The following is a 22,744-nucleotide window of genomic DNA, read 5'->3' on the forward strand; positions in this document are numbered from 1 at the left end:
TTTGGGAGGCCGAGGTGGGTGGATCACCTGAGGTCAGCAGTTCGAGACCAGCCTGGCCAACATGGTGAAACCCCATCTCTACTAAAAATGCAAAAATTAGCTGGGCGTGGTGGTGCGTGCCTCTAACCCCAGCTACTCGGGAGGCTGGGGCAGGAGAATTGCTTGAACCAGGGAGCTGGAGGTTGCAGTGAGCCGAGATCGTGCCACAGCACTCCAGCCTGGCGACAGAGCTAGACTCTGTCTCAAAAAAAAAAAAAAAAAAAAAAAAAAGCACTACTTTTATGACAGCAAGAATAAAACCATCTCATGCCCCTTGGCCCCTGCAGAATCCTTATGTTCAAGGTAGGCCTATGAGTCAAGAAGATTTTGTTCCACTTGACTTTCTGTATTCATATTTCAAGATAATATTTTTCCAAACAGAAAGTTAGCCGTTGTGTTGGTTCTGCCTTCCAGATTCCTCCACTCCTTGTTTGTGATGACAGATCCTTGATGTCCTCTCTCCTGCCCTGTGCATGCCCCATCCTCATCCCATCATCCCTCTGTCCTTTCATCCTCGCTCCCACTGCTCAGGAAAACCTGCCCACTTCAAAGCTCAGCTCCAGCCCCCGCCCTGGGCAGGTGTGCTCCTGGCTCTGGCCACCTCAGTGCTCTCACGTCATGGGACACCCACAGTCCCCACCAAGGGCACAGGCTGGTGCTTCTATCTTTGTATTCCTCACTGTGTGTTGGCACCCAGTCCTGTTCACATGTGGAACAGAATATGTGATGAGTGTGTATCTGTATCCCTGGAGGGAGGCAATAGTATGGATCACAGAAATGTCACTGGGTTTCAGGCATATTCACGGTAACTGTCCTAAGTTGGCTTGGGCTGCTGTAACAAAATACCACAGACTGCCTGGGTTATAAGCCACAGATGTTTATTCTCACAGTTCTGGAGGCCGAGAAGTCCAAGATCAAGGTTCCGGAGATTCAGTGTCTGGTGAGGGCCCGTTCCTCACAGACAGTGACTGCTCATTCCAACCTCATACGGTGGAAGGGGCCAGGGTCTCTCTGGAGGTTTTTGTTTTTGTTTTTGTTTTTGTTGTTTTTCTTTTTTGAGACAGAGTTTCACTCTTGTTGCCCAGGCTGGAGTGCAATGGCACGATCTTGGCTTATGGCAACCTCCGCCTCCCGGGTTCAAGCGATTCTCTTGCCTCAGCCTCCCGAGTAGCTGGGATTACAGGCATGTGCCACCACACCTGGCTAATTTTGTATTTTTAGTAGAGATGGGGTTTCTCCATGTTGGCCAGGCTGGTCTCGAACTCCCGACCTCAGGTGATCCCCCCACCTCGGCTTCCCAAAGTGCTGGGATTACAGGCGTGAGCCACCCTGCCTGGCCCGCAGGTTTTTTTTTTTTTTTGAGACGGAGTCTAGCTCTGTTGCCCAGGCTGGAGAGCAGTGGTGCGATCCTGGCTCACTGCAAGCTCCGCCTCCCGGGTTCACACTATTCTCCTGCCTCAGCCTCCCGAGTAGCTGGGACTACAGGTGCCCGACACCATGCCCAGCTAATTTTTTTTTGTATTTTTAGTAGAGATGGGGTTTCACCATGTTAGCCAGGATGGTCTCAATCTCCTGACCTCATGATCTGCCCACCTCCGCCTCCCAAAGTGCTGGGATTACAGGCGTGAGCCACCACGCCTGGCTCCGCAGTTTTTAAATAAGGGCACTCATCCCACTCGTGAGGCCCATGTCCCTATGACCTAATCGTCTCCCCAAGGCCCCACCTCCTAGTAAGACCACCATGCAGCTGAGGATTTCAACAGATGAATGACGGGGGAACAAACTCTCAGGCCACAACAGCGACTCGCCTCACTGAGAAGTCCCTGTGGGCCGGGCACTGGGCCACCAGTTCCCACAGAGTCATCCTATGCTCAAAACAGCCTCTGAGGCTAGTCCATGGCCCTCCTCTTAACTTCTGGACCAGAGCCACAGGGGAGCCTGTGACTCGTCCAGAGCCAGAGTGGAACCAAGAATCCCCGACTCAGGACTTAAACACTCCTACCCACTGGCCAGTGCCCCGGGATGGATGCCACGAGGGTTACAAGAAGGTTTATTTTCCCAACTATGTTTTGCTGGGATGAGAGAAAGGTCTGATCAGGATTGAAATTTTTCCAGAGGTGAACCTCAGAGAGGACAACCTGCCCGTAGATAACAGACAGCTGATTGTGATTATATACGAAACCACCTGGAATATCTCTGGTCATTTAAGAAGATCAGATTCATGTCAATATGCTACATCTGAATAAATGATCAACTTCAATGAAATGAATGTTATATTCCTAAACAGTGAGTGGGGTCCCATCATATAAACTTAATTAACCTATAAACAGTCAAAAATAGGCAATAAAATTAAATAGTACTATAAATTATACTTAAATTCTTACTGAAAGCTACTGTACACAGGATATGTTTGCACATATGTATTAAGGTAGGGGATTTATATATAAAAATATGTACACTATGCTTTCTGAGCAGTTACAGGCGTTTTCCTTTAAAATCAGCCAAGGGCAATTTTCTCGGTAGGCTATTTTTGTCCTCCTTGCCATCTTTAGATCAGGTGAGAGGAGCTGAATGTAAGGGCTGTGTGTGCAGTTCAGGCCCTTCTCCGGCAGGGCCAAAGTGCCCCCAGTGAGGGCCGCGCAGCACTGCTGCTGAGTATTTATGGTTCCAGAGGCTCACACGACAGCCCCCAAACATCTGGGCATGGGAGGTACTTTTGTCACCTTATTTTTTAAAAAGATAGTTATTTTTTGATATGGTTTCGCTGTGTCCCCACCCAAATCTCATCTTGAATTGCAGCTCCCACAATTCCCACGTGTAAGGAGGTAAATGAATCATGGGGGCGGCTCTTTCCCATGCTGTTCTCGTGAGAGTGAATAAGTCTCATGAGATCGGATGGTTTTATAAAGGGGAGCTTCCCTGCACACACTCTCTTCTCTTGTCTGCCGCCACGTGAGACGTGCCTTTCACCTTCCACCATGACTGTGAGGCCTCCCCACCCATGTGGAACTATGAGTCCATTAACCCTCTTTCTTTCGTAAATTGCCCAGTCTTGGGCACGTCTTTATCAGCAGCATGAAAATGGACTAATACATCTTTTAATGTCAATTAAAAAATTTTAACAGCTTTCTGGAGACATAAGTCATGTACCGTAGCAGCCTGCCACCTAAAGCATGCGATTCAGTGGTTTAGTATATTCAGAGTTGTGCAATTATCACCATTCATGTTTAGGTGAAATGTTTTTTTTTTTTTTTGAGACAGGGTCTCGCTCTGTTGCCTAGGCTGGAGTGCAGTGTTGTGATCTCGGCTCACTGCAACCTCGAACTCCCAGGCCCAAGCTATCCCCACAGCCTTGGCCTCCCAAAGTGCTGGGATTACAGGCATAAGCCACAGTGCCCAGCCTAGGTGAAACTTTTCATAACATTAATTCTTCTAAAAACAACCAGAGGCCAGCGCAGTGGCTCACGCCTGTAATCCTAGCGCTTTGGGAGGCCAAGCTGGACAGATCATGAGGTCAGGAGCTCAAGACCAGCCTAGCCAACATGGTGAAACCCTGTCTGAACTTAAAAAATAGAAAAATTAGCTGGGTATGGTGGTGCGTGCCTGTAATCCCAGCTACTCAGGAGGCTGAGGCAGGAGAATCTCTTGAACTCGGGAGGCAGAGGTTGCAGTGAGCTGAGATCACGCCACTGCACTCCAGCTTGGGTGACAGAGGGAGACTCCATCTCAAAAAGAAAAAAAAAGAAAGAAAGAAAAAAACAACAACCAGAAAGTTCCCTGTGGGGACATGGTCAAATTGTGGTCGACGTAAAGACCACAGTTAAGCGAGGGAGGGAACAACTCAATAAAATCTGTTAGAGTCTTTTACACTGAACTTTCCTGGCATCCTGGGCTGGGAATGTTCTAGAATTATACTTGTACCACCCTAAGGGAAGCAGACAGACATCACAGATGACACAAAGGTTCAGAAATGTACCCATTGCCAACTCTGAAAAGGTTTTGCATCTGAATGATGTTCCCGAGTGCATAATGAGTCAGCTCTGCAACTCCCCCCTGCAGCTCCCCCACCTCCCAGCCACGCTTCACTCCTGCACACGTCAGGCGAGAACGTTCGGCACGCTCCGCAAGGCGCCGCTGACTTTCAGACCCACGACAGCCTCCTGGACAGCAGCGGGGGCATAAGGGGTCCTTGTCCTCAGGACCACCAGCTGTGTCCGCACCCAGCCGGGAGGCCCGGTGCCCACTCAGGCACAGCAGGGGAGCTGACTGCAGTGAGAAAAGCTGCCAAGGAGTGTGGTTTTCACCATCTTGGCGCAAGAAAGCGTAAATCTCATTTTCACCACAAGCCCTCTTGCGTAGTGACATCCCTCCGGTCACTTCTTTCATGAAGGCAGCTCTGTTTCTTTGCTTTTGCAGCTCATCCTCTTGGCTGGATCCTCTCTACTGCACTCAAGTGAATAAAATAGCGTTCACGCTGTGCTCTTATCATTTAAAAATAAAACACAGAATAAAATGAAGCTCCTTTCCCAGGAATTTCTCCTGCTATTTACATCAGAATTCCCTTTTGGAATTCCTTCCCTCCATAAATAAAAGCTACAGTGAGAATCCATTTTTTTAAACCCATGAGGTCGGTAAAGATCAAACAGTTTGACAGTGAGAGTTTAAACTCACATACCCTCTTTGGAAAGCAATCTGGCAATCTCTCAAAATTAAAAACGTACACATCTGTGGAGCAGAGCTGCTGGGCTTCTAAGAAGGTATCCAGCGGACTTTTTGCAGAGATGCATGTGCACACGTGCGAGGACAGCTGCTCAGGGCTCTTGTGGTTGCCAAAGACTAGTGACAGCCTGATGTCTGGCAAGCGACAGGCAAGGGACAGTGCAGCCACACAGCAGGGCCTTTTGCAGGCAGCCCTCAACAGAGAGCAAGGGAAAGCTGTGCGTTCTCTTGGAAGGCAATTTAAATCTCCAAGATGTGTCAAGGGAAAAAGAAGCTTGCAGAACATGAGTAAATTATGCAAGGGCTGGGGGAGGAGCATGGAGCATTTCTAGAAGGGCACCACGCCCAGAGGGCAGTCAAGGGTAGCCTCTGAGGTCACTGGATGTTGAGCAGAAACTTCCTTTCCACTGCACGTGTCCTCTTTAGATGGTTAAGACATTTCACCGTGTGCCATGGCACATGTGCCCCTATGTGAATTAGGTGGTGATGAGTACATCATCATTATCTAGATGCCAGATAATGTCTAAATAAGCAAAGACTTCATTCTGTCCACAGGGGGATGTCCTAGCCAAGGCCTGAGGGTTAACATGGACCGACTGTTTGGACAGTGGTGCACATGACGCAGACCTGACTGGTTCACCTGGATTTCCTGTGGCACAGGCATTCTGCTGAGTGGGACCTGAGAGCTTCTGGGTACAGGAGGAGTGACCGTGCGGCACCTGGGACCCCCAGCCAGGCCGGACCTCTGGCTGGTTCTGCTTTCCACCAGTGCTCGAACCCTCCTGGCATGTCCGAAGCACCAGGGCCACAACGGCCCTTCCCTCTGCAGGGGACGCCAGGCCTGCCCTGGCCAGGCCTTCTTGCCCCTTGACAAGAGGGGCCGGGCCCACCTGACTTGGCTGGTCCCCTGTTCCACTCCCCTGGAAAAGCAACGGCCATAAGAGGGCTGTAAGAAGGGGCAACCTAAGCACATGCCTCAGCCTTAAAAACACCAGCCCAGGGCCACCCGCCTGGGTTGGCTTCCTCCCTGCTGCTGCCATTCACCAGCCAAAGCATACCCAGAAGCACAGAGGCCGTGGCCAGTGCCGGAACCCACCTCGAACCCCAGCTCCACCCCTTGATTTCAGTGCAGTCTCCAGCAAGTCACTGAATGTTCAGACCTCAGTTTCCCTGTCAGTGAAACAGGGTGATGGCTACAATAGTGCCTGCCCCAGGGCAAGGAGCTTGAGAAATTATCCCTTGAGAGATTTATCATTCAATAAAACCAAGGGGGAAATAGTACCATTTACTGTCATTTCATCTTGGCCTTCTGCCTGGGGAAATAATGGTTAAACCAAATGCGTTACTTGGTTGTGGCTTGGTCAAGATTTAATTCATCTGTAAGCAGTTCTCAGGCCCACAAGGCCGCGTTGCTGTACTGGGTGCTGCAAGCTACTGGGATGGACCCATCGGGGGGCCTCACTGAGGGCTCCAGAGAAGGACAGGGATGCACAGGGACCTCCCAAGCCCACAGAGGAGGTGGGAAAGGGCTTCCCGCTGGGGTGGGAGTAGGCAGCTCTTCGCAAAGGCGCCTCTGACCCATTCTGCAGGTGTTAGCAGACCTTTCCCGCCACCTTCTCCAGCCACATGGCCCTGGTTATTCCACGCTGCACTTGCTTCATGGCCCTGGTTATTCCACGCTGCACTTGCTTCACGGCCCTGGTTATTCCACGCTGCACTTGCTTCACGGCCCTGGTTATTCCACGCTGCACTTGCTTCATGGCCCTGGTTATTCCACGCTGCACTTGCTTCACGGCCCTGGTTATTCCACGCTGCACTTGCTTCATGGCCCTGGTTATTCCACGCTGCACTTGCTTCCTTGTCTTTTTCTTCGGCTCCCCGCTGGATTGTAACCTTCTGGAGGATGGGACCACATCTGTCTCATCCATTGCTGAGTCCCCAGCACCTGGCCCAGGGCCTGGCACATCTTAGGTGCTCAATAAATCCATGTTGAGTGAATGAATGAACAGATGGAGGAATGCCAGAGAAGGTAGCCTTTGAGCTGGGTCTGAGACAGCCACGTTCAGCCAAGCATAAGCAGCTCCACTCGCTGGGACCCACAGCAAGGACAAGAGGGACACAGAGGCAGGAGGTCCCTGAGTGCCAGACCCTTACAATGGGAGCACGGTGCCACCAGAACTCTCGGTTAACCCCAAGATAATCAAACACAGAGGCTTACGTCCCCCCGCACAACACCCCCGGACCCATGCACCATGAGGATCCCAGGACTGGCATGAGGACAGCCTTCTAATCAAATGAGCCAGGGCCTAGGGAAGGCTCCCAGAACCCTGCTGGGTAAACCACCATCTACAGTGGCTCCCCGCATGCCAACCCTTCCCGAACTTCACCTCCTCTAATCCTCATGACATCCTGTGCAAAGAGACTGTGGTTCCCAGGGATAGAGATGGCATCGGAGGCTCCACCGCCAAAGACTTGAGGAATTCACAGCCAGGTCTGCCTTTTTGCAAGCCTGGGCTCACCACTTCTACCCCCACCTCCCCACAATCAGCATAGAAACCTATCCCAAGAAGAAAGGCATAGCTCACACAGAGGGTCCCTGGCTTCTGAGGAGACGCCCGCCTAGCACCAGATGGGTCCAGGACAGGTGCTGCCCCCTGAGAGCCAAGCCCCACCACGGGACAGTCCAGCTTCCAACTCCACCTTTCTCTTCCTGTTCAGCCCCGACCCCACCAGGGCCTCGGTGACCATGGCAAGGCAGGTTCCAGCTACATCCCTCTCTCGTCTTCTCTGCCCCGTGGGCCCACCGCGTGACGTCAACCCCTCCTGCTGTCTGGCCTGAGCCCGCCTTGCTCCCCATGCCACCCTGCAGCTTCCGCCCTCTGGGTCCCACTCCTGCAGGGTGCCCTCAGCCCAGTGCGTGCGCCCCTGGGGCCCCCAGGCCTATGCACATGTGATGCCTTCTCCAACCCCCTACCCCAAATGAAGATCTTTTCCCTCCTCTGAACCCCTTTTTCCAACTTTCCGTCCCCTTTTCAAGGCATCTGTCACTTTCTACCTTGATCTACTGCTCTTTCCTAGCCTCCACTCCCAGGGCTGCCCATGGCGTAAGAGAGGCATCACTGGCAGGCGACAGGATTTTAAATGAGCTGAGAACGGGGCAGTAAATAACACCAAACTTCTTTGGGGGAAAGTTTTCCCCTTTCTTTTACTCTTCTTAGCTTGGAAATCTCCTTGCAGAACTGAGAGGGAACAGACATCAGGCCTAGCAAACCTGGGAGCAGTCTTATTTCTCACATTGAAGAGACAGGGGATGGACCCAGCCAGGTGGGGGATGCTGAGCGCCCAGAGGGGCTGGACAGGGAGGTGCCTTCAGGTTCCCAAGAGCCTGCAGGGGGTTGGGATTGAGAGGCCAGGAGAGCCGAAGGCAGGAGAGCCTGAAAATGCAGGCTTTATGGAAAGTCTGAGATACAGGAGCCTGGAGATCTTTCTAAAGAAAAGGAGCACTTTGCAACCTCTGCAAAGATGGCCCTGGGCCAAGCACCTTCCTACCAGCAGGAGAGCCCAGGTGGCTTGGAGAAAGGCCCGGCCTGGGGGCAGAGGCTGCCCTGGCCCCACCACCCAGCTTGGTCATGTGCCCTGTGGTCACCCACCCAGAGCTTCCAGACAGCCTTTCAGGGCCCTATCCTCAAAACTGATAGATAAAATGAACCGGGAAAGGTCCCAGAAGGAGAGGGACCGAGAAAAACTCAAGGGGATTCCAGAAGGGATTCGACATGAGCCCTCCGAGAGGAGACTGTAGCCTCTTGGCCCCGGCTCACTGCTATATTCTGGGGCTTCCAGCACTTTCTCTGCACAAGGCCCGAGAGATCACACAGGAAGTCAGGAGCAAAGACACCATGAAGGGGCACGCAGGCAGGGCCTCTGAAGCTCAGGGTTCAACCCCCAAGTGACAGATAACGACAATGGCCAGCGCAGGGAGATGATATTCCCTGGACACCCAGCCAGAAGGTCAGCCACACTAGGGCACTGAATTCCTGGGATTTCCTCTACAGCCCCTGGAGTGCTGAGGGTGGGGGTGGAGGGGAGGGATGATTTGCGGCCTGGGGGATGGGGAAGACACCACTTCGCAGCAGCCAGGTTGGGCGCACGTTCTGATTCTGGTGACGCTTGTTTTGAAAAATCTCTCCAACTTTCCAAGCATCGGCTTCCCAACGAAAGCCCAGCCCTCACTCTGAGTGACGGGACCGTTCCAGGGAGAGGCCCAGCCAGTGCTCCACACAGGACAGGTTGGCTCTGGAAGCTATGTCACCACCCACCCAGGCCAGGACTCACCCCTCAGAGATCTGTCTTTCTCCCACCATCTGTTGCTTCTCCGAACTGAAGGGGCTGACCTTTATAGTCCATGAGCCTCCTAGAGATTAGGTATCATCCCAGGTCCCAAACTGGATTACTTCCTGCCTCAACAGAAGAGTACGGCCAGTTGAATGTCTGCCTCAATGAGGGCTCGTGAAATTCCCGAGCGTGTGCACGTGTGTGCCTGGGCCTGCCTGTGTGTGTTGGGGGAAGAGGGACAGGTCCACTCTCCTGGGTGAGGCCCACAGGTGTGGAGAGTCCCCTGGGCCTTGGGCAAGGGCTGCTGAGGAGCTGTGGCCTCTCATACACTGGGAAAGGTCACTTGGTGAAGCAGGGATGACAATTCCTGCCACCTCCTTGCAGAAACAAGATCAAAGCTGGAGGTGCCGCGGATGCATGTGATCCCACGCCAGGCTCTTACAGAAAGACAGAGGAGCCTGCGGGCCTGGCGGGGGCCCTGAGCAGACGCGGCACCTGGCTCAGGGTAAGAAGGGGACTTGGCTCCCCTGGAGACAGCCCCAGACTGCCCCAGGCCTCTTTGGGACCCCAGGAGTTAAAGTGACCTCACCATTGGAATCCATGAGATAATAGACTCTGCTTCCTGTGGTAACCTGGACAGGACATTTCTTTTCTTTCTTTTTTTTTTGTTTTCTTTTTTTGAGACAGGGTCTTGCTCCGTCGCCAGGCTGGAGTGTAGTGGCACGATCTCGGCTCACTGCAACCTCTGCCTCCTGGGTTCAAGCAATTCTCCTGCCTCTCCTTCCCGAGTAGCTGGGACTACAGGTGTGTGCCACCACACCTGGCTAATTTTTTGTATTTTAGTAGAGACAGGGTTTTACCATGTTGGCCAGGATGGTCTCGATCTCCTGACCTCGTGATCCACCCACCTCGGCCTCCCAAAGTGCTGGGATTACAGGTGTGAGTCCCCATGCCCGGCCATTTCTATTTTTTAATAGAAAAGTTGCCAGTGTCCCTTTCATTCTTACAGTTTCACCAAAAACAAAGAGGGAAGTGATATATACTCTAAAATTTAATTAAAAGAAAAAAAAATCTTAAGAAAAGAAGGGGACAGGTACAGTGGCTCATGCTTGTAATCCCAGCACTTTGGGAGGCCGAGGTGGGAGGATGGCTTGAGCCCAGGAGTTCAAGGATGCAGTGAGCCATGATTGCCCCACTGCATCCCAGCCTGGGTAACAGAGTGAGACTCTGCCTCTAAAAATAAAAATAAAATACCTAAATAGTTTAATTGTTTTATTGTGAAATTCATTTTCAGAATTTTCTCTCAAACTTATAACCTCAAATTAATCACTCTTTATAAGCTAATTTTGCTAGATACAAAAATAATCTCTCAATTGAAAAGCACTGTTTACTGATGCTATACCATAAAGTTATAGAAAGAAGGTTTTTCTGAACTTGGGAAACCCCTGAGGAGACAGTGGAGGGCTGCAGCCAGCACAGAGACTGGAGCGACACGGCCACAAGCCAAGGAACGCGGCAGCCCCAGGAGCTGGGAGAGGCCGGCGACAGATTCTCCTCAGAGCCTCTGGAGGAGGCTCAGCCCTGAAGGTACCTTGATCTGGGCCAAGTAAAACCGATTCTGGACTTGTGGTCTCCAGAACTGTGAGCGAATACATTTCTGTTGTTTTAAATCAGTAAGTTTGCAGTCATTTGTTACAGCAGCCAGTGGAGACGAACACACCAACCAGGACAAAAGATGGTGATGTCAAGGCAAGGGCTTCACCTTCTGGCAAGAACTAAGAATTCTCCAGTTCTTCACAGTGATTGTTTTTTTTTTTCTCCCTCACAGATTACTAAGTGCAGTATGGGACGCACAGGGACAGTTTACAAATTCATGGATGGGAAGCGCAAATCCTTCCTGCCAAATCCCCATGCATGCCTGGTCCATGCTGCCACACTCCAGCTCATACTGTGCCCCAGCCCAGCGTGCCTGCCACCCCCTCCTCTCTGCAGGGCCCGTGCTCGTGTCTGGGTCCTTGTGGCACTGCCCCAGGTCCCTCCCCTTCTTCCTAGGAAGGTCAGCTCCTGCCTCTGTTGTGCAGAGTCCCATGAGTGAGGGAGGCAACTGGGAAGGACTGGGAGAACAGGCGAGTTTGTGTCCATCACCCAAGGGGTCACCCAGGCCCTATTTGGAAATAAGGACTCCAGGTTGCTCATCTTCAGATTTTGTCAAGAGAAGCCAAAACTCCCACCTACTTATGTGAAATCTCCCAATTTTGTACTTTGGTAACTAATATAGGAAAAGGTTTAAACCCTGTGCACCACACAAAAAGATGTCTGTCTTCCCTGTTCGGCCAGTACTCTACCAGGCTGTAGCCCGTGCTCAAGGTCCTCCCTCCACAGCAGCACTGCCCTGATCGGCATCCCGTCCCCGCTGGTGACCAGTCTCTGGACTAGCCCTGCGGCTCACCTGCCCCTTCTTTGAGGGGAGGACCACACCCATGAGATCTTCGAGTCCCCCAGGGCCTGGAAAACACGGGGCATTTCCACTAGTGGCTGAATGAAAAAGGAAGCAGAGAAGGAAAGCAGAGAGACAGGGAGGAAATATTGTAAATTTTCTGTCACAGAAAGTCAGCAAAATGCCGGCAACTTTCAGGTGTCAATAAAACCTAAGTGTCATTTCAGCTCAATTCTCAGTGCACTGAGAGTTTTTGAGAATCATCTGCTGTTTGTAGAGGATCAACTACTGCCGAGTCCTGGCTTCCCATGAGAGAAGCAGCAGGATAAAGGACAGCAAGACATAATCTCAGCAGTGTCATCGGCCAAGTGATAAGGAAGGGCCTTAGGTCTCCGCCCCTGAGGGAACGGCCCAGGAGATCTGAGACCCGAGGCCTGCTCAGACGCCAGGTGCGCACAGACTTCGCAGGGCCTCAGCTTCCCCAGCGTAAAGTGAAGAGCTTATCTGGTTCTTTCTAGGAGCATCTTCACGATTCTTGCAGTATCCTTGTACTAATAGCATAATCACTACTTTTTCTTCTGCAGAAATTGATTAAATTTTCAAAAATTTAAATGAATTCATGCCAAAAGAAAACAACCATAAAAGGAAAATCAGTATCACTTGTCATACATACTCAGACCATCATCCCCCCCAAACAGACCAATGTATTCAATTCTAGCCAGCTGCTGCTGCCTGCTCTGAGCCAGGAATGGCTTCCCCTCTGCACAGGACACTTAGCAAGTGTCAGAGAGATGTTAAGGACGCATTAGCACCAAGTTGAAACTTTCTCCTGATGTTCTTGAAAAGGAAATAACTTTCCCATGCAGGGATTCCACGACTTCCTGCTGAGCTGTGCCCTCCCCGCTTCCCCCACCCTGCCCCCAGCCCCAAATCAGCAAATCTGGGAATTCTGAGAAGGCACCTAACCCAGCACGCACTCTTTGATTCTGGCTCCGAGTGGGCACCCCCATGGACCGCAGCCACTCCTGAGCCCTGGGTCCTTTGGGGACCTCAAGCTCCTTCTCACATACAGCCACAAGTCAGTACCAGAAAATCTGAAGATACAGGTGGTCACACTCCAAAGCTCAACCTTTCCCTAGGAGACAACGCGTGTGTGTCCCTTTAAGAAGCAGAACAAAAACACTTGTGATTTTGTGAGCTGGAGGAGGTAGAGCCCCCCCCAAAGCTCAGAGAGACTTGGGAAAAAGCAAGATGCCAGTAGGAAGGAGGATGACAGGCAGGGGTGGCAGTGGGGGCAGAGGAGCATCTGAAAGGAAGGGGAAGGGGAGCCTCTGGTGCTGTGGGCAGACCCTCCTGGTTCAAGGGTCTCCTGCACAAGTCTGGCCCCAAGGCCACCAGTTTTGGCCAAGGGTCTTGAATGCTACGCTGAGAGGTGTGGAACATCAGGGCTTGGACATCTGGCAAAACTACCACCTTTGCCTCATCTCTGCCCCCAGAAACACCCAAAGGTGGCTCTACACATGGAGAATGGCGTCTGGGAGTACGAGATTTTAGCTGAGGGTTCAGGAATTTCCACGGATGCCTGTTCAGCCTGGGTGAGGCGGCATCCCGAAGCACGCTGCCCGCTCCGCCGTAGGTCGTTCCCTTCTGCCGAGCAGCTGGCCTCCGAGACAAGAGGCCTGCACAGACCTCGGCCAGGGCTCACCGCGGGCGCACCCCACCCCGGCCCTCAGCAAAGTCAGAGAGAGGCCTTTCATGGCTTCAAAAGTTCCTCCAGGTCCTCCAGCCACAGGAGGCTGGAATGGGTAACCGAATCCTACTCAAGGAAAAAAAAAAAAAAAAAAAAAAAAGAGCACAGTGACCTTTTGTCCCAGCAGAAGTTCCCGGCTCTCTCCCGGCCAGCGGAGGCGGCCCAGCCAGGAGAGTAAAGAATTGCAGATGTGCGCTCCGGGCCGCGGCCGCCCTCCCCACGGTCCCGCAGCCACGCGGGACAGCGCGGGAGCGCCGCGGGAATCGGACGTCCGGCCCCGCTCCCCGCCCCGGACTCCCTCTCGTAGCTTCGGGCCGAGGCTCGGGCAGTGACTGCCTCTTCTCCGCGCAAAGAGGCGGTAACACGGCACCGACCCTTCTAGGGACCAGACGTTCCTTTGGGGTCGCGAGGAGGACGCGCAGGCCCTGCCTGAGGCACTGACGCAGCGGGGGCGACCGGGCGGGCTGCGGGGACGGCGGGGCGGGGTCGCCTCTCCTCTCCTCGGTGGGCGCGGCGGGCTGAGTCGGGATGGGCGCCCCGCACTCGGGATGCGCCGGCCTGCGCGTGGCCGCCTTTGTGGGCGACTGGGAGACGTGGAGGAGAGCGACCTCGGTCGGCATGGGGTGGGGACCCCTCTGTTACGGGGTCCAGGCCGGACCGGACCAGGTCCCTCCCCTCCGTGGGGACCGGGCCTCGGTCCCCCTCACTATGTCCGAGACCAGGAGTCGGGTCGGGCATCCCCCACCCACACCTCCGAGACGGCCACTCGGGGAACGCGGGTGCGGGGCAGCCAGGCCCGGCCGACGACAGCCCCTCGGTAGGGGCCCGGGGCAGATCGGCGCCCCCAGCCAGGTCCTCGGCGCCTGCTTGCGGGCGGAGGCGCGGAGAGGCTGCGGCGCCAAGACCCGCGGACGGCGTGGAGGAGGCGGCTCGGGCGGGCGCGGCACTCACCGCACATCGTGGCTGCTTCTCGGGCTCCTTCGCGGCTCGGGGGGTCTGCCCGTTCGGACGCTGGGGATCCTCCGTGGGCTCCGCGGGCTCCAGCTCCCGCCGCTCGGCCTCCAGCCCTTATAACCCGGAGCCCTCCGAGAGGGGCGGGGAAGGGGACGGGGAAGGGGCGGGGCTTCCCCGCCCGCCTGCTCCCATTGGCCCCCGGTTGTCGTGACAACGACGGGACCCGGCCCCCAGGAGCCAGGGAGGGGGCCGAGGGGCGGCTCCCAGGCGCGGGTCGGGCCTGTAAGGCTGGGGCGCCCGGCGCCAGATCCCGGAGGGGGGCTTAGGGCAACCAACGGCCCGAGTTCAGACCCCGACTCAACCAGAGTAGGCGTGGAAGCCGGGCAGGGCCCGATCGCGCTGTGCCTCCGCTTTCCCGTCTGTGAAACGGGGCTACCCAGGGAAGCTCCCTCCCAGGGGGTGCTGAGAAGTCAGACGGGCTGTGTAAGGGGCAGAGCCAGGGGTCCGGCATCACTCGCGCGCTCAGGAAACCCGCGTGAGCCGCCGTTCCTGCCGCGCTCCCATCTGAGTGACAGGCTTGCTTCAGAGCTCCGCAGACCTCTAAGCCTGGTCCTCACCCTGCATGGAGAGAACGCCTGGGCTTGGCGGAGAGACGAGAAAACCGAGGCTCCCGGAGGCAGAAAAGGACTCTGCCAAAACCGGACCGCCGCGGCGGTGGCAGAATTCGACCCTGGGATTTGCCGCAGAGCCCGAGCTTGAAGGCGAGGGTTCCGCAGGTTGTGAACGAAGCTGGAGGCGCCCCAGGAAGCCCCGACCCCACCCGCGCCGAGCTGCCCCCCCCAGATCTGCCTTGCGCTGCCGGCCCGCGAGGGACCCGGGGGTTCCTACGCCTGGGGTCGGAATCCGACCCCCCAGTGAGGCACCAAGGCCCGCGTTTCTCCGCCCTGGTTCCCGGCCGTCCCTCCCGTTCCCCCTGCACTCTGGGCTCCTCGTCTCCCGAGGAAGGTCACGAGAACCGGCCCAACGTTTGCGCACTTTGACGTTTTTTTTTTCTTAAAAAAATCCTGAAATTCTAAACAGATCCTCCTCAGTCGTGTAAAAAAAAAAGATTTTTACATCTCGTCTAGAGCATTTTTCTAACATAATCCCTCCCTAGTTTCACCGCGACTCTGCAAGCCCTGGGGGAAGGAGGTTGTGCCATTGGAGAGTTGGGAAAACTGAGGCTCCACGACAGCGAAGGAGGGGGCTTGGGTGAGTCGTGTTGTTGGGAAATCTCAGAGCGATTCAGGAGCCGCGGCGTTTGCCCCCAACCCTCCACTATGCAGGGTCGCTTTCCTTCCTTCCTTCTCTCATTCCTAAGAACCCACTTCACACCTGTCAGGGTGCAGGTGCAAGAGACTTATTGATGAATGAGAACAGATCTGGCCCTGCCCTCCTGGCACTTACAAGTGAAGGGGAAGCAGACACTAAGCTCGTGGTTACACAGAGAGCTAAAAATTCCAGGTAGGATACAAGGAGGGGGCTGGGCCAGCGGTGCAGAGGGTGCCAGGCTCTGCCTGGGACTGGGCAGGGCTGCGCTGGTGCAGGTGGTCCAGAGCCTAGCGAAGCCAGGAAGGAGGGAGCAGCAGGCAGTGCAAAGGTCCCCTGGGTGAGGGCTAGAACTTGAATGTGGAGATCAGGTTGTTTGGCCCAGACTGGCCTGCACTGTTGTAACTGAGGCGGGGACAGGGTGATGTCATCAGGCCCTCTGCTAGCACCAAGACCCCAGGAGCCCTGGGGTCCTAGCAGGGTCCAAATCTGTCCTTTATCCTCCTGGAGGAGTCACAGGTCCATGGTGAGGAATGGCATGAGTGCACACTACCACCCATGGGGATGTGTCTGTAGCAGCTGCCGGCCTAGCATCACTCCTGCTTTGAGCACCAGCCCTCTGAGAGTCATCTGGGAGGTTGATGGCCTGGGCCTGGCCACACAGCCTGGGCAGTGGTTCAGAGGTCAGCATATGGCCCAGGCTGGGACGTGGATGACCTGCTCCAGCACATGAGGGAAACCAGCAGAAAAGATGAGCTTGGCCTGGCACAGGGGCTTGGGTCTGTCATCCCAGCACTTCGGGAGGCTGAGGTGGGAGAACTGCTTGAGGCCAGAAGTTGGAGACCAGCCTGGGCAACAGGGAGACCCATCTTTACAGAAAGTAAAAAAAAAAAAAAAAAAAAAAAATAGCCGGGCACGCTGGGCGCAATGGCTCATGCCTGTAATCCCAGCACTTTGGGGGGCAAAAGTTTGAGATCTTTGGGATTGCTTGAGCCCAGGAGTTCGAGACCAGCCTGAACAACACAGCAAAACCCATCTGTACTAAAAACACAAAAATTAGCCAGGTGTGGTAATGTGCACCCGTAGTTCCAGCTACTCGAGAGGCCGAGGCACGAGAATGGCTTGAAACTGGGAGGTGGAGTCCGAAGTGAGCCAAAATTGCACCACTACACTCCAGCCTGGGCGACAGAGCAAGACTGTCTCAAAACAAAACAAAAATCCAGGTGTGATGGCACGTGCCTGTAGTCCCAGCTACTCAGGAGGCAGGAGGACTGCTTGATCAGCCTGGACAACATACTAAAACCTTGTCTCTACAAAATAATTTTTTTAAGTAAAAAAGATGGCTTATTCTCTCCTGAGTGGTGTGGCTGGTAGGAGAATGTCCTGATGATGCTGGGACCTCCTCATCACTTTTGCAGTGGGGTGGAGAGAGGCCACTGAAGAGCGGGGCAATCGGAGCAAGGCAGCTGGATCTAGGATGGAGACGATACACATCAGAGCCCCTGGATTCGGCCAGGTCTGAAGCCAGGATTTATCCCTGGACTTCTCAGTATCAGGGCTCAATAAATTCTCATCTTTGCTTGAGGCACTCTGAAGTGACTTCTGTCATTTGCAACCAAGTAGAGTCCTGACTCTTGGATCGTGCTGGAACTAAAGTCTGAGGCCCAGGGGAGTGGGTAGGCAGGAAGCCGGTGGCAGCCCAGAAAGGAGACCTGGTCTGGATCAGGGGGCCCAGGAGGAGGGAAGATGCAGGGCCGTGCCCAGGAGCGTCTCTCAGCTGGACCCCATACCTGTGCTTACAGGGGAGCAGGGTGCTGAGTCTGCTCCTAATGGTCCCAGTGTCCACTGCCCATCCTGCTCTCCACCGCTGGCCCAGCCACACTTTCCCGGAGTGCCTCCACCCTTCTGGCCAGCAAGTGAGCCAAAGACCTGGCTGCTTCACCTACACAGCTTTTTCAAGCACTTGATAGCTGGGAGATTTGCTCATTGATCTGGCTTCTCCCGAACAACCCAGAGATCTTTTCCCCTCCCCCAGGCTCTACCCCCAACACAAACTGCCCAGCTGGGTCCCATGGCTGTCCAGGTAGATGAGGACTACACCTGCCATCCCTTGGCCACAGGCCCTGTTCAGCTGCTTTTCCCTGTGACATTTCCACTACGGTCTGGGGAGGGTTATGAGGCCCATGGTAGGGTGAGGGCCTCCTCCACCTCCTGTGGGATCCAGGCTGGACTTTCGCCAATTCTCATGCTGTCATCAGGGTCCTCTCTACCAGTTTCCACCAGCCCAGCTCTGCCTGAATCTGGCTGGGCTATGGCTGCAGGGTGACCTGGAGTGGTCACCTGTTCTTCCTGATCTCCCTTTGCCCTTCCAGATGTAGAAATGCCAGGCACATCTCACTGTGGCCTAGAGACACAGCCCAGACCAGGGACCACAGGGCCTCCTGAACTTCAGCAGAGGGCCCAGGGGGCTGGGGGTGCAGGTCACTGAGGCCTGCAGCTGGGAGTTCTGCACTGGATCACTCCGTGGCGTGGGGAGGGAGATCCTAGGGGAACCTCTGAGTGCTGCCCACAGTGGGCAGTGGGTGGGGTTCAGGGAGCCCAGGGGAGACATCACAGGTGTCATGACTCGGACAAAGTGTCCTGCCTCAGGGAGGCCGATCCTCAGCTCAAACTTAAGATGATGGGGCACCAGGTGTAGCAGGACTAAGGGCCAGACCTGGGCATGGGGCAGGAAGCCACACCGCTCCACCCCCCGCCCCTCTTGACAGGCTGGGATAGGGTGGATGCGGCATGAGCAGGTCACAAAAAAAAAAAGAAAAGAAAAGAAAAAAGAAAAATCCCTGGTTAGGAAAAATCTGAGAAAACTGATCTGGGGCCAGGATTCAAGGACAGCCAGAAGTGGAGAGCCAGGCAGGAAACCAAGGCAAGAATCCTTGCAAGGAGTAGGAAGATCGTCTGGGGCCTGAGAAAGGGGCAGGGTCGCGTAGCTCAGGTTTTGTCCCCCAGATGGCTTCGCCACCGGCCCCCACCACCACCCCGGGGCTGAGGTGAGAGAGGGCCACACCCCATCCCCGTTATCAGGGCAGGCCGGGGTGTGCAGTGGTCCTCTCTCTCAAGTTCCTGGGTGACATGGTCCTATTTCACCGCCTTTCTCTCTCCTGTGGGAACTTTGCAGGAGGTCTGCCGCAAAGCTGAACTCGTGCATTCTTCTATGATTGTAGGGTTTGTTTTTTTAATAGGGCTACATATACATTTTATAACTTTTTTCTTTTTGAGACAAAGTTTCACTTGGTTGCCCAGACTGGAGTGCAGCGGCAGGATCTCGGCTCACTGCAACCTCTGCCTTCCCCATTCAAGCAATTCTCATGCCTCAGTCTCCTGAGTAGCTGGGATTACAGCTGCCTGCCACCATGCCCAGCTGATTTTTTTTGTATTTTAGTAGACACAGGGTTTCACCATGTTGCCCAGACTGAGCTCAGGCAATCCACCCGTCTTGGCCTCCCAAAGTGCTGGGATTACAGGCGTGAGCCACCACGCAGTGCCTGAACCACTGCACCCGGCCAATTTTTTTCTTACAGAAGAAATACATGTTCATTTTCGGAAACAGAGAATAAAAATATTTTTAAAGGGTTAATAACTCATCTTTTTACCTACCACCAAATGTTATTCTCTGCATCTATAGTCAGTATTTAAACAACAACACAGTCATTCTGCAAACATTGTTTTGTAGCTGGAATTTGACTTCTGGTTAGAGAGAACTTCAAATTGTGCTGCAAAGCTGGGATCTGGCCCAGAGTCGTCAGCGCTGTCCCTGATGCACCTCTGTGCCACGGCATCCTGGAAAGCTTGGGCTTTCCACTCTGCTTGGCCAGGAAAGGGTGGGGGTTTGTGCGAGACAAGTACTAATCTGATATTGCACTAAGCATTGACTGGGAGATGGCGCTGGTGGGAGGGCAGCAGGCTACCCCATCGCCCTGTTCCTGTTAACTCTCTGGCAGAGACAAGGGAGCTGGGGCTGTGGGCTGAATGTTTGTGTCCCCCCAAATTTATATGTTGAAATCCTAGCCCCCAAGATGATGCTATTAGGATACAGGGCCTTTCGGGAGGTGACTCAGTCGTGACGACTGAGGCCTCATGACAGGGTTAGTGCCTTACCTGAGGGACCCCAGAGAGCTGCCTTGGCCCCTTGCGATACAGTGGGAAAGCACCGTCCATGAACCAGGAAATGAGCCCTCACAAGACACCAAATCTGCTGGTGCCTTGATCTTGGACTTCCCAGCCTCCAGAACCGTTGAGCAATAACCTTGTTGTTTACAGGCCACCCGGTCTGCGGTGTCCTGCTGTGGCAGCCAAATGGACGGGGAAGATGCTGATGAAGGTAACACCTGCCTTTCCTCACCTGTGTGGCCCTAGCTATGCTCACCCCATGCCAATCACTCAGTTATTTCAGGCAAAGCATCTTCTCAGGGACAAAAAGGCACATGCTGGGGTCCCTGCTGGAGCAGGCAGAGGCCTCACATCCACGGACCATGTGGGGAAGTAAAGTATGGCTGTTCATTTATTTTCCAAACGTCCTCGGCACTTACGTGTGCCTGCTCTGTGCTAGGCCAGGGGGTGTAGAGAGGAAACCAACCCAGTTTCCACCCTTGAAGAGCTTATAGCTCACAGTCTAACAGCAAATACACACACACACACACACACACACACACACAGAAAATAGGGAGTGGCATTCCAATTCTAACTGAATTTTATAAGTTGGAAGGCATTCAGCTGCAAATTGGGTGGGGAAGGGCACGCTGGGGTAAGGCCAGCTGAAGCAAAGGCCAGGTAAGAAAAGCAGGCCAGGCTGGGCCCGGTGGTTCACACCTGTAATCCTAGAACTTTGGGAGGCCTAGGCAGGACGATCACTTGAGGTCAGGAGTTCAAAACCAGCCTGGCCAAGATGGTGAAACCCCATCTCTACTAAAAATACAAAAAAATTAGCCAGGCGTGGTGGCAGGCACCTTTAGTCCCAGCTACGCGGGAGGCTGAGGCAGGAGAATCATTTGTACCTGGGAGGTGGAGATTGCAGTGAGCCCAGGTCGCACCACTTCACTCCAGCCTCGGTGACAGAGTGAGACTGTCTCAAATAAAAAAAAAAAAAGAAAAAAAGAAAAAGAAAGAAAGAAAAGAAAAGAAAAGCGAACAGAGAGAGAAAGAAAAGAAAAGCAGGCCAGGCACAGAGAATGAGCAGTGCCGATCCTGCACACCTTGTCTAGAACCATACGCCCACATAAGGTAAGGAAGGAAAGTGAGTGGGAGGGGAGGCAATAGGGAGCGGTGGTGTGTCCAGAGCTGGTTCCTGCCAGTGGGTTCGTGGTCTCACTGACTTCAAGAATGGAGCCGCGGACCTTTGCGGTGAGTGTTACAGCTCTTAAAGATGGTAGCACCCAAAGGGTGAATGGTAGCAAGGTTTATTGTGAAGAGGGAAAGAACAAACACTCCACAGCCTGGTAGGCGACCCAAATGGGTTGCCACTGTGTGCTGGGGGTGGCCAGCTTTTATTGCCCTATTTGTCCCCACCCATGTTCCATTTTTGTCCTATCAGAATGCCCTTTTCTCAATCCTCCCCGGATTGGCTACTTTTAGACTCCTGCTGATTGGTGTATTTTACAGAGCGCTGATTGGTGTATTTTACAGAGCGCTGATTGGTGCGTTTTACAGAGCGCTGATTGGTGCGTTTTACAGAGCGCTGATTGGTGCGTTTTACAGCTCGCTCATCGGTGCATTTTATAAACCTCTTGTAAGACAGGAAAGTTCCGTAAGTCCCCACTGGACCCAGGAAGTCCCCCTGGATTCACCTCTCAGTGGTCTTCCTGGTACCAAAAAAAAGGCAAGAGGCTGGTCACTGGGTGGACACCGATGTGTGGCGAGGGCGCAGCGTGGAGGTGGGTAGGAAGCCTGTAAGGGCCTCTTTTGAATAACTCAAGGTAGGTGTTTCAAGTTGTGTTTATGTGCCCATTCTATAAATAGACTTTTCCTGAAAGGCCAGAGCCAAGTGCTCCTGGGAGCAGAGCTTTGCAGCCCGGCCCTGACAGAGGGCTGAGGACGACCCAGTGGCTCGGATGTGCTGAGGGTGAGAGGGCGGCACTTGCGTTCACCTTGGGCCGTCTGCCCCATCAGAGCCTCTTCTGTTGTTCGGGACTTCTCCCTGTAGAACCCCAGGGGGAACCAGCCCTGGAGCACTTGCCTGGGGCTTGAAGGCTGGGCCGTGACCCAGCAGAGTGGGATGACAGGGGTTTGTTAGGAAAAGAGTTTCACACTGTGGGCCACACAAGATCTCTTCTCTGTTGCATATTCTTCTTTGTGCGTTGTTTTTGTTTTTGATTTGTCTTTCATAGTCCTTTAAAAATATGAAACCATTCTTGGCTGGCTGGGCATACAAAAGCAGGCCAGGGTCAGGATTTTGGCCTTGTGGCTGGCCTGTGGTCTGTCTGTGGGTCCTTTCTTTTCTTTTTTTTTTTTTTTTTTTTGGAGACAGTCTCGCTCTCGCCCAGGCTGGAGTGCAGTGGCGCGATCTCGGCTCACTGCAGGCTCCGCCTCCTGGGTTCACGCCATTCTCCTGCTTCAGCCTCCCGAGTAGCTGGGACTACAGGCACCCGCCACCACGCCCGGCTAATTTTTTTTTTTTTTGTATTTTTAGTAGAGACGGGGTTTCACTGTGTTAGCCAGGATGGTCTGGATCTCCTGACTTCGTGATCTGCCCGCCTCGGCCTCCCAAAGTGCTGGGATTACAGGCGTGAGCCACCGCGCCCGGCTGTGGGTCCTTTCTTTAATGGCAGTGCTCAACCCAGGCCTGGCCATGGAGTTCAACCCTCAGCAGAGGGTGTCTGCACTGGGCCGCTTGAGGGCTCTATGTGATGGACCTGTATACGGCTGCTGTTGGCAGGGGGTGAGGAGCTCACACAGTCAATGGGAAGCCCTGAGAACCTGGCTCAGGAAATCAGCAGGGTTCCAGGGCAGCCTGGTGTCCAGAGTCCTCCAGGACAGCAGCCTAGGTAGGGGGCTCTGGCTGGCTGCACAAGAGCTACTGTGGCCAGCAAAGGGCCGCGTCTGCATGCTTTCCCAGGAAGATGCACGTGTGCTCTGGGGTTACAGCAGCCCTGGCCAGGAGCCCTGGGGGAAGGAGCCCCGAGTATGAGGAACTCCAGGCTTCCCAGAGCACA

The 22,744-nt window shown here is 54.1% G+C and overlaps 1 protein-coding gene across 2 annotated transcripts in view; it reads right to left on the minus strand.

The window, feature by feature from the left end:
• GFPT2 (glutamine-fructose-6-phosphate transaminase 2) overlaps window positions 1-14,963 on the minus strand; it is a 56,071-nt gene extending 41,108 nt beyond the window's left edge. The window contains exon 1 of one of the 2 annotated variants that reach the window (XM_016954461.3): window positions 14,229-14,963. In XM_016954461.3, the coding sequence (XP_016809950.1) occupies window positions 14,229-14,235 (7 nt within the window). In that variant the 5' untranslated portion in view covers window positions 14,236-14,963. The remainder of the gene's footprint in view (window positions 1-14,228) is intronic. The other variant, XM_016954462.4, reaches the window with a different exon arrangement.
• Between the last annotated feature and the right edge of the window lie 7,781 nt (window positions 14,964-22,744).

Source organism: Pan troglodytes, chromosome 4 (genome assembly GCF_028858775.2).
Source record: "Pan troglodytes isolate AG18354 chromosome 4, NHGRI_mPanTro3-v2.0_pri, whole genome shotgun sequence".
In the NCBI taxonomy this organism is placed as follows: Eukaryota; Metazoa; Chordata; class Mammalia; order Primates; family Hominidae; genus Pan; species Pan troglodytes.